This window comes from Nesoenas mayeri (genome assembly GCF_963082525.1).
Source record: "Nesoenas mayeri genome assembly, chromosome: 5".
Lineage (NCBI taxonomy): Eukaryota > Metazoa > Chordata > Aves > Columbiformes > Columbidae > Nesoenas > Nesoenas mayeri.
Window position 1 is genome coordinate 59,148,416 of NC_137548.1, and position 13,162 is coordinate 59,161,577.

The window sequence follows — 13,162 nt, forward strand, 5'->3', positions numbered from 1 at the left end:
AATTATCTTCGTAGCCCACCGCTGGACTCCCTCCAGGCTTGCACCTGCAAGCCATGACCTCTAGACATGCTACCTCCTCACTTCATTAGTGAAACTCAACTTTAATCGCCTGCTGCAAGCCTGGGGGCCCCGCAACAGAGGCGTGAGGAGACCAATAGCGGCGGCAGAGCCCCCCTCCCTGCCGCTCTCCTCACGGACGGCGCTTCCCGCCGCTGCTCTCCGGGGCAGGGAACGTGACGGGGGCGGGTAGGAGCAGCCAAGCGCCATTTACAGCCCTCCAGGGCGCGGCAGCGGGCGGGACGGCTCTACTCTGGTCAGCGCGCTGCGTCGCCTACACGGCTTCTCGTCCTTTGTCGAGCACTGTGCACCTCAGGCGGGCACGGCCCGCGCTGGGCGAAGGCGGACGGCTGCCGCGGCGACGGCGAGGGCGCCGGCAGGACGCGCCCCGCGGCGGCAGGGCCCAGTCGGCTCTCGCGAGAGCGGCGCCGGCGGCCATTTTCCCCATTGATTGGCGGAGGAGGCGGGCGCTCAGGCGCTGCCCTCGCCGGCTGGGGCGGCGGCGAAGGATGAGCCGCTGGCGTCCCCCCGCCTCCCGCTGGTGACGACGACGACGCCGCTCAGCTCAGCTTGCTGCGGGCTCAGCACCGCGCCACCGGCCATGGTGCCCAGCGAGGAGAACCAGCTCGTCCCCAAAGAGGTGAGGCGGAGCGGGGCCGCCTCAGGCTGGGCGCTGCAGCGGGAGGTGGGGGCGGCGGCCGCCCCTGCGGGTGCGGGAGGCCCGGGGTGCCGGAGCCAGCCGAGGCGGGGGGGGGGGGGGGGGGGGGCGCGGAGGAGGCCCGGCCTGGCCTGGCTCGGCTTCGCCGTCTCCCTGCGAGGCCCGGCGCGAGGGAGGGCCCGTCTTTGTGAAGGGCCGTGCAGCCCTTGGCCCGCGGGGGGCCGGGCCGGGGGAGAGTGGTGCGCCAAGGGGAGGGGGAGGCTGTTTGGTGTGGGCTGGCTCGGGGAGGAGGAGGCTGAGGCCGGGGCCGAGCCGGGGCTGCGCAAGGCCCCGGGGGCGGCCGGAGAGCTGCACCTGTCTGTGCTGCGGCATGCGGGAGGCCGGCCTGCGTGGCGGCGGGGCCAGGGCCGGGCCGGCGGCGCCTGCGCTCGGCCGCGGGCCGGGCCGCTCCCAGTGTCACAGGGTTCGTGCGGAGCCCCCCGGGCGGGCAGCCCGCCGGCGGGCGTGGGCGGGCCCTGCGCTGAGGGAGCGGAGCGGAGAGCCGGCCCCGGCGGCGAGGCGAGTCTCTGGGTGCTTGCCGGCGTTCTCCGTCGAGGGAACGGGACAGGCGTGCTCAGTGGCAGCCGGGGGGGCCGCTGCCGAGTTTGTGGGGCCGCTCCGTGCCTGCCCAGCGCCGGGACGCAGCGCTGCACAAAACGGGCGGTTGTGCCTGCGGCGGGTGCCGGAGGAAACGCGGCCCGGCTCAGCAGGGGGTTGATGGGGTTTCCTCTATTGTGGGCCCCTTGTCTCTGCTGCGGGAGGAAGGAGAAGGCTTGTTTCTGGCTATAGGCTAAAGATAAGGGCCCGCGGGAAGGAGGAAGGCCAAGGCTCTGTCCTGAAGCGATAGGCGAATGACACGTGTCAAGTAAGAGTGAGACTGTTCAGGGAAGAGGCTCCTGGAGTGATGCTGCGAGACGTTTGGAAACAGTTTTTTGTAGCGCAGTATTAGCAGACACTTCATTTCATGAGCAGGTACACTTGTGTATTTAGCCAACTTTTTAAACAGTTTTACTGTTCTGATAAATTACTCAAACTCGTCCTGTTATTTTTCATCAAAGTCAGAGGTTTGTTATATCTGCTTGTTCCATCGTATATTCTTATGGGAGGCTTTATGAGGCAAGGGCTTCAATTTTATAGAGTTGAGCAAAATTAGGTGCTGATCCTTAAATGGTATTATTGAGCAGAACTGTGAAACAAATTCCAATACTGGATTTTAGGAACAAACTTTTGTGCATACAGTTGTATGGGCAAGTACAGGATATATGTAGGACAAAGGTAACTTTACCTCTTGTTTGCTTTCTTAAAATCCTAATCTTTAAAGGACTTCGTTAAGTCTTTCTACAGGTAAGAGTGATCTCCAGAAAGTTCAGACAAGGGATGTAGTAGCTAGTATGCTTAAATATTTGCTTAAAAAAAACCAACCCCAAAATATAAGACCAGGGATAGAAGACAGTAGCTAGTACAATTAAAGATTTCATTTTAAAAACAAACAAACATAGAGATAAAGGAGACTGTCAAGAGAAACCTTATGGCATTAGCTGTAGTTAACTGGAACAGACAAGGTGATTAATAAAAGCAGCTAGCTGAGGCTGTTTTTTTAGTTAGATGTATTAATAGTATCCCTGTTGGCTTTCAAATTGTATTCAGAATAAACATATGATTCAGATGTGTATTTTTAACTGACTCATTGGACTATGATTTTGAATGCACTTTTATCTGTAGGGAGGGGAAGTATGGGTAAAGGAAGATGAATACATGTTATTATAGATATGAATATCTTAAACACACAGTGTGAAATCTATAAACGTTGTACATTGATAATGCTAGTGTGAATTGCTTTTTCTCAGCAAGTTTTCTCAAGTTCTTTATTATGCACCTGTGCATTTTGTAAGTAAATGAAGCTGAATAGAAGAAAAATGAAATTAAGGAGGAAAAGAGATTCACTGTTTTTTAAGTCCATCTGTTTTTATATATATATGTTTTAATAAAATATTATCTTCAACTTTTCCAATGTTTTTTTCAGTATACCTTCATTTTTATTTTAGTGATAAGGAGTTTAATAAATGTTATGCTACAGCATTCACATTAAGTCCTTCTGAAATTCATTAATAGTCTGATTGCGGAGAACACTCTGAGTTATGGGCAAACAGAATTCTCCATGTCTCTGAGCTCTCAACAGCCTTATCCTAAATATTCCTATTATGCCATTATCAGCAGCTGGAGGCAAAGTAGATCATTTGGAGTTTCAGTTCTGCCCTTTAGGGGTGGATAAAGGATTACAGTTCATGTTTTCTGTTCCTTCCCAACGGGTTGAGTGGTATCACTTGTATAACTCACTGTCTTGTGCTGTTTCAAAGATTAAACTGGGATGTGAACCAATGCCTGCTGAAGATGAGTACACAACCATATTTTTTGTTTGCATTCCAGTGTAAAAGAGCAAAAAGAAATGCAATGTTGTTTGCTTGGGCTGGTCTGGGGAATGACTAATCATCTAAAGGAGTGGATAGGAAAAGGACTTTGGTTTTTGTCTAAAAGCTTATTTGATGCCATGATAGATACGGTAGTAGGAGGTATCTATAGCATGAACAGCCTCTGTATTTTAAGAATATAAAGATAGATATTAGGTTATTTTTAAGTCTTGAGTTTGTGTTTGTATGTTTATGTATCAGTGTATCCTAACAGCTCAGATTGTCATTTTAAAAGTATAGTGCATGGATTTTCTCATTAGTTTTTGTAAAGAGTAATAGCATGTTTTCATGGGTACAAAATACTAGTAGTTTCACAGCTGCACTTAGGATATCTTTTATTTCACTCTTCCTAAAATTTTTCTTTTGAACATTGCATAGGTTCAGCTGCATCTCTGAAGTGCAGGTGGTCAGGGACTTGTTATTTTCTCCTGCTCATAACTTTGGCATAAAGTTCTCTTTCATTTGGAACAGATGTATGAAAGCAGTTTCTGGTAACCCAGTGTTGGGATTTCATTTTATATATATATTTTTTTAATATTTATTTTTGCCCAAGTTATACAGGCATTTAGTACATTTAGTAAATTTGTTCTTGCATCCCTACCACTGCCTAACACTTTCTCAGCTGTTCCTGTAATTCCTTATGGTGGGGACAATGAGAATTTCTGGTCACTCTAATAGATCTGGAGTTCATTGTGAACTGGTCCATGTTCCTTTGCCTTCCAATCTTCAGTTCATTTTCTCTTTCTATCTTAGAGCTAAGTCATGCAGCTTAGTCTTTTATATCCAATAAAACAGAGAGCTATAAGACAGAACGTTGCTGAACCGTGGTAGTAAATGGTAAGCATGTTCTTTAAAAATTGCTTTGTTATTAGGTATAAATTTTTCCCCTGTTAGTATAGTAAAACAGTAACCCTGAGGAGGGAGGGGAATAGTATAAGATAATAATGGAAATAAGAAGAAAATGGCGATATTAGAAGGGAAAACACTTCTGTGTCTTTCAGTGTTTCTTAGAGGAAAAATAGCCTTGAAGCTGATTTTGGGCAAATCTACTTCAAGTAGAAAATAACAAAATGTTCTGATCAGCACAGTTGAAGAGAAAGTTAGATTTGTGTGTTTGATTACTAGTAATGTAAGTGAACTTTACTAAGACTTTTCATGAAAATCAAGATGTATCAGAACTTAGTGATTATTGCCCAGACCCAGTCATAATATAAAAATAATTGGTCAGACTATAAAAAGTGTAAAACATTATCTAAAAAGTATGTTCTGCTATGAGGTTTTTGAAGTGTCTGTGCCACTAATTAAATAAATGCTGTACAGAAACTTTCTCAACGTGTTCCAGCATGAGCTATCCAAAGTACACCTGTCAGAATAAATATATACGTGTGCTTTGTACTTGCTGCCATTAAATCAAAGAAGGTAGTGTGAGTTCTTTCTTAACTAATGCGATTCTTTTCATCCCTTCACTAATGAATCCATTTTAATCTTCTGCATTGGACAAACAAAATATGTTTCTTGATGGGTATCGCTCTAATTTCTTCATTAGAAGAGCAGGAATACGATTAAGATATTTTGCAATTATGTTGTAAAGAGATGCTGTTCTTTTCAGTGCTGATGACATCCTTGTTCTTTCATTCCTATGTATTAAGAGGTTCTACGAGTGGTTACAGCTTGTGTAATTTATCTTTTTTTCCTGCTTGGTTACAGCTTGTGTAATTTATCGTTTTTTTCCTGCTTTCCTTCTGGTGTGCTCAGTTGTAAAACATAAAGGTATGATTGTGACAAATAGAGAAACTGACTGCTTCATTGACCGAGCAGATATTCTGGAAACCAAATTTAGGAAGCAAACAGAAAATCCACACAGAATTCTACCAAGTCATGTGTTCCTTGCAAACAGGTGCTTTCTGAATGATATTCAGGTGGTAATTTGGTTTGGTGAATAAGGCATGAGGGTAGCATGCAAGCACTTTCCCTGCTTAGTTCAGCCACTGTGCTTCTCAGTCACAGTTTAGTCCTCCTTGCTACATACATCTGGGCATTTAATCTATAATATATGAAAGATGTTCAGGATAATTATCTAATAACACCTCAAGATCATCTGATGGAAAGTTTTTACCTGAGAGGTACCAACTAGCTCTTGGGTAGTACTTAGTACTGGAATCTCAGTCTTTAAATGCTGCTAGCTAAATTTATCACTCAGTAGAATAGTCTGATGACTAAATAACATATCTCTTTATATATTTATTTATTTTGCTATGGCAATAAATGTTGAACATCACCACAAACAAGAAATGCACTTTTCTTTAGAGTTTTGTCTGTCACTTGTGATTCAAGTTTCTGGATCAAATGAGTACAGTGGTACAGGTATAATCCTTATTTTTTTGTGCAGCTACACACTGTTTCTCAAACTAGTAATGAACCTTTTCTGAAGCTGTGAATTAGTTGGAGGCAGAGTATACTTTAAAGATCTGTCAATGTTACATTCTACACCCGGGTGTCGAACTCATTTTCACTAAAGGCCACAATCAGCTTCACAGTTGCCTTCAAAGGGCCAAATGTAATTTTGGGATTTCGCCCATGCCTTGTGTTTGCCACTTGGTTATGTGCATTGTACTCCTTTTATCACCAACACTATCTGATAACACAAAAGATGTACTATTTTTTTTCTCCTTTAAACAAACATGTATTTGCTTTCCCATCTGTCATCAAATTGCCTTCCTTCTGCATCAGCCTTACTGGACATGTTTGAATTCATGAGTGGGACATGGCTGCTTTTTACAGGCACTTTTGAAAAATAACATGTAATTGCTAAAGTTCATGTATCTGGCTAATTTATTACAAAATTTAATGTTTGCCCAGTTGAGAGTACCCTTTTAAGCGCCTTCCTCACACCATGTAATTCTTGTCTCTTTTTCAATGCCCCAAGGCAGTTACTAGTGTCCCACATCAGTCTCACCTATTACTCTTCTTACACAGGCTTACCGCTCTGCTGCAGCAACACTGACCAGGGCTGGCAGGAGCCTGGAGGCAAAGAGCTACCCAGGGGCAGTGCTGAGAAACAAAGTGCTGGGCAGGATAAAACAAGGCATAGGGCCAGATTCGGCCTGCGGGCTGGGTGTTTGACACCTGTGTTCTACACTGTCTTTCAGAATTTTAGTGTATGCCAACAGTTTCTAGTGCTTTGTTGCCATTTTAAAATGAAGTCCACTAATTCTTTTTTTCGTTTCTAAAACCTAAGTACCTGTGGATTTAGATCAATGTGGCCTTGTATCATAGTTTTAACATATGAATTGTCCTGCCACACAAATACTGATGAAAATAATTGTTATCAACTTCCTTTTGTTGATAGAATATATTGATATTAATATAAGGTTAAAACTTGTGGAGGCTTACTGAAATAGAGCAATACCTTGAGTTTGTGTTATCTTTGACTTGCGTGTTTTAGTCCTTTCAGAATTAAACTTGGAATAGAGGGGGAGTTATTATTTCAAACCTTTTTCCCAGTACATTACAATTGATACAATAATGCATTAAATATGTACAGATGTTCACATATCCAGTCACAGCTCCATTCTTTCTGTTGTATTTGAAAATAAACTGGATTTTATGTAAGAAACTAAATGTGAAAATTATGTCTCTAGAAAATCGAGTGAATTACATATACATATTCAGTTTGAAAAAGTTTTTAATTCCCATTGTGGTTTAACCCGAGCTAGCAATATAGCCGTGATAGCTGCTGACTCACCCTCCCTCCACCCCCCAAATAGGGGAGAGAATCAAAAGGGAAGGGAGAAAATGGGATTGAGATAAACACAGTTTAATAAAATAACAAAATACTAATGCACTAGTAGTAAATATATATATAAAATGGAAATAGAATATTAAATAATAGATACTCAGTGCAATTCCTCACAAACTCCATCCACATTGAGTAGCCAGTCCCAGGAAGCAGCTCCCTGATCTTGAACAGCTGATCCCAGAGAGAGAAGGGGCGGGGGGGGGGTGGTGTGTGTGGAAAGGGCAGAAAGGCCTAGAGGCCTCTGCAGAACAGGATGACAAGAGGCTGAGCTAAAGAAAGTCCGGAACAGGACTTCCCCCAAACAGGTCTCTGTCCTGGCTCTGACAAAGAGCGACAGAGAAGTCAGAATATCCTGACTCTCCTTAAATCTGAAGCATGATGCTAATGGGGTGGAATACTCTTATTGATCCATCTGGATGTCACTTGAGCTCTGCCCCATCCCTGCCTCCCTTCCCAGCTGCCTCACACCTGTGGACAGAGAGCTCGGAACATCCTTGACTCTCAGACCAGCACAATTGAAAACATTAACTCTGTCCTGGGGTTGTTATCTCTTGTTCTCAAACTAAATTTAAACAATGACTGTGCTAGCTACAATAAAAAGGTTTCTAACTGCATGAAGAAAATGACTTGTTTTCAGTCAAACCAGCACAATTCCTTTTGTGAATACTTGAACCTGATATTTTACACTTTATCCCTTTGATAGTTATTATGGTATACCTTCAGGTGAGCTGTTTAGCATTTTGTTATTTTTCTGTCTTGAACAAAATTTTCTCAAAACAATGCCAGTAGTGACTAAAGAACTGATGATTGAAAATACAAATAAGTCTGTAATATTTTTGTAAACTTCTGATGTAATGATAATCAACTGGATCACAGTTTCAGCCACTGAAGTGTGTAGTATTTTCTTTTTTTGCAGTGTTTGGCATGTAATCATATTGCATTGAACAACTGGTCTTGCACAGTATTGGCAGCTGAAATAATTGCTGAAAAGGACATGTTGGCTGTGTTCTAAAGAATTAAAGGGTAGAATTGGTAAAAGCACTCAATTCAATTTAATCTTTGAGATTGTGACCAGAAAGATACTTTAAGTACTTCTGAAAAATGTCAACAGATTATTTTTAGATAGGTAGTTCTTTGAGTAGCTTAGAACTGGTTATCATGCTGCAGTTCAGGTTTATCTTCTCGATAATCACATGCGATGAAAGTCTTTTAAGTAGCATGAGGAAGCATTTATGAGTCCATTGGATTGGTGAATGCTCTGATTTTGAAGCTGTGTGAGAAATATACTTGATATACTGTGAAAGTTTTCACTGTAAATAATCTCTGAAAACAGATATAAATAGCTTTTTTTTTTTTGAAATCTGGCAGAGTACTGCAGGAGCTAAAGGAATGGAAGGCAGGTGTGTTTACTGAATCGTACAGGTATTGTATTGGGATCAGTAACAATGTTGGAAGGAAAAAAAACACAGTAGATATAACAACTTAAAGTAGTACCTGTTTTTTTTGCAAATGAAATATTTTTATCAGTTAGTGTATGTAAAAATCATCTATGTCCTTCTTCATATATACATTTTCTTATCTGTACCTTCTAGGGACATGTTGTGCTTCAGAGTTCCGTGTTCTCCCTGGAGCCCTTTGTGGTGGCAGCAGATAGGTTATGCCTAAGGCTTCATGGGTGCTTATGTTCTTAACTGTTATCCTTCATTCTGCGCAATATTGCTAGAGAACTACACAAAGAATTCCTGCTGACCCGCCTCACTATTCAGTTTCTGTTTATCCTTCCCCAGCAGGAGATGGAGAGTTAAACACCAGAGTTATTGGAATTTAAAATTACCCTTGTATTCATGAGTTTTAATCTCTAAACTATGTAAGAATTTCATTGTTTTAACATACCTGTCTGGCGATATTGTAGTGAAGTAAACCTTCCACTTCAAAGTTGTCCAAAAAGAGAAAACTGTTCTTCTGTTATCGTTTTTTGCTCGGACTCTAGTTTGTTTTTATGCCAACGTTGCATTTGTAATTCAATCCAGCAGAAAGTCTTTTAGAATATTAGCAGCATAGGCAAATATTTAAATGAAGTTCATGGTAGTTCCATACTTGAAAGAAGGCAAGTATGAAAGCACATGCAGTGCTTCTGTGACTCTCCATAGGAAACAAATGATGTGATTATACATTAATATATAAAAGTGTAATATGTATTATACCTTGGGATGTTCCTGCATCCCTTTTTTCCCAGCTTTTTGTTTTTTAAGGAAAAAAAAAGGAATGTGCTGATTAGGAAGGTGGAAAGAAGATACAAGCAAAAGGAAGCCATATCTGAATATTAAGTTTGCTGATCTGAATAGGAAGTTTGTATTGCAATGAATGTATAGAGGCTGGCAGATAATTTCCAAAAAGAGCGAACATTTACATTTAATTCTCATGATTTGTTTAGTCTGGTTACAAAAACGCCTAGAAATTAAACAATTCAGGGTCAGAGGATGAAAAAGTACAATCAGTTGAAATTATAACCTTTAAGAATAAGAGGATGAAATATTCAGTGTCCAGTGGTTAAGAGAAAACTATTTAGATTTCAAAACTCAATCTGTTAACTACTGTGGATGTATTTTTTGTTACCCCTTAATTCATAACAGGAAACTCTGTTAGAGTTCTTGTGTGCTCTGTAGGCATGACCAGGAAATACTTGTATTCTTTTGTTATTGACAGTTGCTGCGTTTGATTTTTAAGGGAAGTAATTTAAATTGAATTACCTTAATTTACCATATTTAAAATACCATTAGGAGATAAATGTAAGAAAATTGGTTCTTCAAGGCATTCTTAAATAAGACATATTTAAAACCTTTTAAAATACAGAACTTGAATGGGAAATAGCCTAAAACTGAAAAGTAAATGTTTTGTTCTTTAGTTCAGCTGTCCGCAGACCTGTTGTGCCCCCCACCATACCCTTTTCTGTAGTCTTTTGAATACCCTGGATACATGTACTTAACTCTGGCCCCATACCAACTTTTTCTGGTTGTCATTTATATTCTTATACAAATGACTAGTAATCCATGATAGTAGGAACAAAGTCTCAAAGGTAAACACTGGCCTTATAACATACTCTTTATTTCTGAGGCATAGTGTTATTTTTGGACATGTTTAGAATGTTGGAAGTATTAGACTTTGAAGTGTGGTATGTATTAGAAAAAGAATTTCTCCATATGCATTTTACGGGAATGACAGTTCACAGCTGTCATGCAATTCTGTTTCAGTGAGATGGCAAACACTTTTGTTAATTTTTTAAAAATTAAGATCTTGTTACTAGAGAAGCATTTCTGAGGAGGTGATCTTTGAAAACAACACAAGTCCATAATCTACATGAGGCAGAGAAGAGAGTAAAACACATACTCCTTTTTTTCAAAAGGAACAAGGTCACCGAGGCCCTACTACAGAATTTTATTTTGTACCTATTCTCATTTCTGCATTGGGTCATCCACCACTGGAAAGAATTCTTAGGCTTCACTTAGCCAGGGCCATTAGTCTCAGTATGGCCTTGGCTTTCTTCTGTAATGTCCAGCAGTTATTCTGTACCTGCAGCAGGCTGGAAAGCAGTGAGCATGGCCTGAGGGCAAAAGCAGTAGGATTGCTGTAGTAATGACACTTTTGGCTCTTCTAGGCCATTCAGGATAGAAGAGGGCGAGTTATTCGTGTTGTCCTGTGAGCAGCACTGACATTTACAGAGACTCGTACCTAAGGATGGAGGGTGTAGTTTCTGTCTTTCAGGATATTAAAGAAAGTGGCACTATGTGCAGGTGGTGTTAGTGTTTAGTAATTTAAGTACTACTACATATAATACATGTATTTAAAATACTACTAATGCTACTTCTTTGCTGGTACCGTTATATCACTCAGTCCTTTTCCAGGAGAGTTAAGAATTCTGTTGAGAAGCTAAAGGACTTACTCAGGTTAACACTAACCCACTGAAAAAAGCAACCAGAAATGATTAATTTTAAGAAGGATTAGCTATCTGAGCCTGCTCAACTTGTAGCTGCATGACCATTTGTACCAGCACAAGAAAGGGGACAGTGTGGGGGTGGAAATAAGCAGATGGGAGCATGACTGCCTCTTCTGGCAGTAGTTGCAGTTATTCAAGTATTAAGAGCTTCTGTAACTGTAGCATTGCTGTGTTTAAAGTTGTTAAGCTGCCATATATGTGTGAAATGTTATTACTGCACTGTAAACTCATCTTGTTGAGTATCCAAAAAAGATGGGTATGTTCATATTATTATGTAAGAGTATCATAATTTTTTCCTAATTGCAGTGGTCTTAATGAGGTGTTTCATGCAGGCATCAATTTTGTTCTCTTAAAACTTATGGCATACTATTAGAGCTAAAAATAGAGGGCAACAATATAACTAGAGACATAATGCTGCAAATGTGTTAAAGTGAAACAGTGAAGCAGTTTGTGTGAACTGAAATAGATGAGGGTTCACAAGGTTAACATCAGAGTTCAGGCTTTGTATTGGGGGACGTAAGTGGGCTAACTTGGTTGTGTGTTTTTCAGTCTCTCAGATTTTTATTCTATTAGCAATTTTCAAAAGTATTTTGTCAATTTTTATTGACTCTCCTTTCCTTACGCTGTTTTTGAAGTCTCTCTAACTGTAATTGTGGGGATAGGCAAGTTGTTTTAAATCTTTGTGATCCAGAAGAGGTGAATGAGTATTAAAGTTAGATAAGCAGTGACAATAAAACTCAAAGAATAAAGCCGCATTTCAGTTATGCCAAATTAAAACCATAATGCTATCACTTTCAAGATTATATTTTAAAATCACCCTATTGTGTGTTAGCCCTGGTAGGCAGCTAAGCAGCATACAGCTGCTCACTGATTTCCCATCCTCAGTGGGACAGAGGAAGAGAAAGAGCAAGAAAACTTGAGGGTCAAGATAAAATTGTTTAATAAATGAAAAAGTGGAAGAACATAGGAAGAAAATGAAACAAGGGATGCAAAGGCAGTCACTTGCCTTGTCCTGTGGATAGATGATGGAAGCTTTCTAAACCTCCTCTTTCCCTTTTGTTGCTGAGCATGGTGTTATATGGCGTGGAATACCGCTTTGGTTAGTTCAGGTCACCTGCCTGGTCGTGTCCCCTCCCAGCTTCTCGCACACCCCCCGATCTATTCACTGTACTTTAGAGGATTCTATGAAAAAACTTATTGTATCCTGGCCCAGTACATACCCTTTGGGTAGTTTTCCTTCCTGTTTTTCAGTCCTGTTCCTAGTCAAGAGGATAGGCTGAAAAGGCTTCCCTCAGTCTTGTGAATCTTTCATATCCCATCCCAGAAAATAAAAAAAGGGGAGGTGGCAAAGGTTCAATTAGTAGGAAAGTGGTCAGGGTATATATTCTTGAAGGTGGATGGTATTTTAGGCTCTGTGTGAAGTACTTTTTCCTCACTTAAAAATGGGACAGAAAACCTCTCTTTAGTTTCTAGTACCTTCAAAGCACAGTTGGTGGATTTTACCTGAAGTTTTTCCAGGTAGAATGAAGAATTTGAAGTTGAGGATAAAAGCATGTTATTCAAGTACTCATAAACCTGATACCACAAAATCAGTCAGTCAGATTCGAAATTAAATGATTGTGTCTAAAGGTTGTGCACAATTATTTTGCCTTGGGAAATGTTCCAACACAAGGTATATCAAGTTAACAGCTCAAAATGATTCTGTTTATTGAGGCCTCCTGAGATCAGTGCTTAAAGAAAGGATATTTAGTTTGCCAGAAGTGTACTATAAAATAATTCTTTGTAAAGTATGTTTTGATTCAGGCATTTGTAACAGAATTCTAAGTGCACTGTTTGCTCATGAACTCCAATTGGGCTGCAGTGAGGCACGGGTGTTGAGTGACAACTCACAATGCTCTGACAGAATTACTCTAGTAAGCTGTCTTTCAAAAAGAAGTTGCTGCTTTCCTCTAAAATAAAGCCTGACGTGAGTCCAATTTCTCTTTTCTTCAGTAACTGACTACAGCAGTTCCCAAAACTATAGAGACCTGCTCAATTCTTTGCCTGTTCGGAGGACCTCTATCACCTCTTGTTTACTCCCCAGGGCAGTGATGTGCTCACCTGGCTGGAAAAAGAGCTTTGGTGGGCTGGGGAAAAAGCATGGAGCA

The 13,162-nt window shown here is 41.1% G+C and overlaps 1 protein-coding gene across 5 annotated transcripts in view; it reads left to right on the plus strand.

Moving 5' to 3' along the window:
• The first annotated feature begins 570 nt into the window (after positions 1-570).
• USP47 (ubiquitin specific peptidase 47) overlaps positions 571-13,162 on the plus strand; it is a 58,900-nt gene continuing 46,308 nt past the window's right edge. For all 5 annotated transcript variants that reach the window (XM_080345461.1, XM_080345459.1, XM_080345462.1 and 2 more), the window contains exon 1: positions 571-697. In XM_080345461.1, coding sequence (XP_080201587.1) covers positions 659-697 — 39 coding nt within the window. In that variant the 5' untranslated portion in view covers positions 571-658. The remainder of the gene's footprint in view (positions 698-13,162) is intronic.